Source organism: Triticum aestivum, chromosome 3D (genome assembly GCF_018294505.1).
Source record: "Triticum aestivum cultivar Chinese Spring chromosome 3D, IWGSC CS RefSeq v2.1, whole genome shotgun sequence".
Classification (NCBI taxonomy): domain Eukaryota; kingdom Viridiplantae; phylum Streptophyta; class Magnoliopsida; order Poales; family Poaceae; genus Triticum; species Triticum aestivum.
Window position 1 is genome coordinate 497,905,566 of NC_057802.1, and position 3,571 is coordinate 497,909,136.

Sequence of the window (3,571 nt, forward strand, 5' to 3'; positions counted from 1 at the left end):
TGCGGACGCGTCCGCGGGCGTTTGAGGGGCCGGGTTTACTAAGTCCGGTTGTAGATGCTCTTAATAAAAAATATTTTATAGAAATGTTGCGCAAGTCGTCCTTACTTATATAGCAAAGGCCATCATGAACGGAAGCGACTTTCTGGTGGACGCCGGCTCGTGTGGACTGTATCCTAGCCATAGAACGATTCCTCGAGATGCTCAAACATCACTTCCCTGTCCCTCGTACTAGTTTCCTAGGAGCAGGGTGTAGGTGGCATAGGCGTACAAGCTTGGCACAAGTGTATCCTCGCGTGGATCTGTATGTGCACATGCGCAGGGAAGAAGGAGTTGGTGACCTGCCGATGTACTGCTAGCTTGATGGGGTGGTGTGGGCCACAATGCAGAAACTTTTTGCCTGACGTGACAAAAGGAGACCCTGCTAATGTTTCATCATGCACAGTGCAGATCTCTCGCGTCTAGTGGATCTAAAAAGAAATTAGTCAGGGTCACTAATCAAATCTACTTGATTAGTTTAATGTGCCGGATAAAAAACAGATTGATAAAATCTAAAAACAGTATCGTGGACGGTGCATTTGATCCTTTTTTCAAATGATTCAAAAATCATATTTGTCAAGTTTCAAAAAAACAACTTTGAAAACTTATACATATTCACGATGGAACCTGTGAAAATTTGTTCAAAAAATATTATGACTTGCAAGCTGTACAAAAAAAATCTTGGTCCAACAACAAAAAAATTGACCCACTTTTATTGACATATTTGTTTTTATTTGTTTACGTCCCATATGAAAGTACATTGTTATTAAATTATGTTGAATGTGTTGTATATGCATTTGTGTATGTACAAAAAAGATTTGATTTTTTTTTGCGCTGTGGAAATATTGTTTTTCTCAAAAGTCCACCAAAAGACATTTTTACCTTCTTACAGACTAGGCTCAAAGATGGTTTGTTGCAAAAGAACAAAATTTGGTAATACAAAAAATTATACAACGGGTGGCACAATAATACATTAATCTTTTATTTTCGGGAGAGTAATACATTAACCTAACAAACTGTGCGAGACCAATTCTTGTTCAGAGCCCCAACTATGCAGAAACTTCTAACGGTCATATAAAAACAGTTTAATCCTAGTTTAGGTAAATGGCCCTGACAAGCAGATGGTACTAACAGACAATATAGCAGTATTATTTTATGGATAAAATCGAAGAACACCTATAAGTCTACCTAATGAAATTATAAGGTGACAGTATAGAGTTTAAGATAATTTGTGACCAGAAAAATATTTGATAATATTGAGAGTTATAAAAATATCTGGACGAGCGTCACAATAATAAATTACTTTAAAGCAGTCTGTACGAGATTAATAGGTGTTTAGTGGACTTAATAGACTGTTAATATCATACTCTCTGTGCATTACACTGACTAACAAATTGGTCTTATTGGCGGATTATTATTCTATGTGCTCTCGTGAGGGGTCAATTGGGCACAAGGTCATGTCACATCGAACTGTTCTTGGTGGCAGAGGGTAAATTGAAATGGTGCTGTACTCATCACGTGTGTTCCAGCAGCTAGATTCTTTGTCAATAAAGCTAGCTACCTATAGCTGCCGGGATACAGGCTTTGACGAGGCTCTTGGGGGGACAGAACTCGTAAATACCGGGAGGGATCTGATCAGTTAGGATAACGGATGGGCAGGATATGGTTCGTAGAGTGCTCGTCCACCATAAGGCATTTTCGCATCATGAACCCACTAGTTCTGATCTGCGGTTGCCGGTGTCAACGCGAAACCCGATCCTCTGAACTTGCTCTTGGTGATCTCATCGATCCTTCTCGCCATCTCCGGCGTCAGGTGGTTCTTCCAGTCGCCAACGACGCCGCGCCGGAAGAATATGTTGTTCGCCACTGAGTCCTCGATCATGGCGGTCTTCCCGGAGCGGTTCACCTCCAGTCCCGCCAGGCTCTCCATGGCGCATGCCTCCACGATCTCCCTGTCCACCCTGGCTTCCCGCTCCTCTGCCGTGAACGGGCGCCCGACAAACTCCGCGAGGCGCCTCAGCTGGCCGATCGTGTCGGCGGCGAGCTCCTCGTAGGTCAGGAAGAGAACCTGCTCCGGCCTCTCCACGTGCCAGCGCCAGTAGCCAAGTGCGTGCTCCCAGAAAGGCCCAAACAGCGAGACGCCGTCGCAGAAGTGCTGGAACGCCTCGCCGAGGTCCCACGGCGACGGCGCGAACCGGTTCCAGAAGTGCCAGAGCGACACGAAGCAGTCCTTGGGGTCCCGGCATAGGTACACCACCTTGCAGCCGGAGGCGACGACTGACTCCGGCAGCGACCGGGACGGGATGTGCGTCATCAGGAGCCGCGGCGCGGGGAGGGAGCTCAGGTCGGGGATCTGGCCGTTGCTGAAAACCTGGACCTCGAGGAAAGGGATGAGCTGGTGGGGGCTGTGGGCTGCGAGCGGCGCGAGTGCGGGCCCGTCCGCGGTGCGGCGGAGGGTCGCGAACAGGAGCGCCTTGAGCCAGGTGGTGCCGGACTTGGGGAAGGTGGCGAGGAAGACGTCGGTGTCGCGCGCCTTGAGGTGCCGCTTGATGACCATGGCGTTCACGACGGCCGGCGTGAACGCGTACCAGCCGTCTGGGTGGTGGGTGTACGGGCGGCCGATGCCGCTAGGCGCCGTCGGGTAGGTGGACACGACCTCTAGGAGCTGGTCGTAGATTTCTTTGTGGGACGCTGCCTTGTCGTCGGCTTTGGGTGCAGAGGAGGAGGATTGTGGAGAGGACGCCATGAAATTTGATGGATGTCTCGTGGTTCGTGAAGACCCGTTTGTACAGCGCTCTACTTTGTGCAACGAGAATGCCCAGATGTTTTCTGCTTATAAAGATCTTGTCCCTCTCTGGCCCTCTCAACTTTTTTTTTCAAATTGGCCCTCTCAACTTTAATAGGTGGGACTCCGTGTTGGCATGCCTCATCATCCAACCACTTCCTTCTACCGTTTTCCACTATCAAAACTAATCTAAAACAGTATACAAGATTTTTTAGTATACTATTCCCTCTATCCCAAAATAAGTGTCTCAACTTATACTAACTTTAATACAAAATTATACTAATCTTGAGACACTTTTTGAGACGGAAGGGTATAATCTAAGGTTTCACGACTTGGTGCAAATACCTTGCTGGTAAGTAAGGGTGCAAGGCAGCGTCCCGCACAAACCGGCCAACGTGCTAAACTAGCACAGTATAATCTAGCTAAAACGGAGTTTCTCCTTTTATGCATGCATAGCAGGACGGGCTCGGACGCCGCTCTACACCTCCACTAGTAGAAAAAGGGGGTTTTATCCCGGTTGGTAAGGGTTTTTTGCCCCGGTTTTCGAACCGGGACTAAAGGGTCGTTATTAAAGCCCTAACCCTCTAGTCCCGGTTTTTACACGAACCGGGACAGAAGGTCCTCCACGTGGCCGCTGCTGCCAGCCCAGGCAGGGGGGCCGGGACCAATAGGCAGGGCCTTTTGTCCCGGTTGGTGTCACCAACCGAGACCAATAGGCATCCACGCGTCAGCATTTCAGGGGCTGGGGTT

At 48.4% G+C, this 3,571-nt stretch overlaps 1 protein-coding gene across 1 annotated transcript; it reads right to left on the reverse strand.

The window, feature by feature from the left end:
* Positions 1 to 1,281: 1,281 nt before the first annotated feature.
* Positions 1,282 to 2,823, reverse strand: LOC123075067 (cytosolic sulfotransferase 5-like). The gene has a single exon (XM_044497751.1). It carries the CDS (start codon positions 2,780 to 2,782, stop codon positions 1,751 to 1,753), a length of 1,032 nt encoding a protein of 343 aa, XP_044353686.1. The 5' UTR covers positions 2,783 to 2,823; the 3' UTR covers positions 1,282 to 1,750.
* Between the last annotated feature and the right edge of the window lie 748 nt (positions 2,824 to 3,571).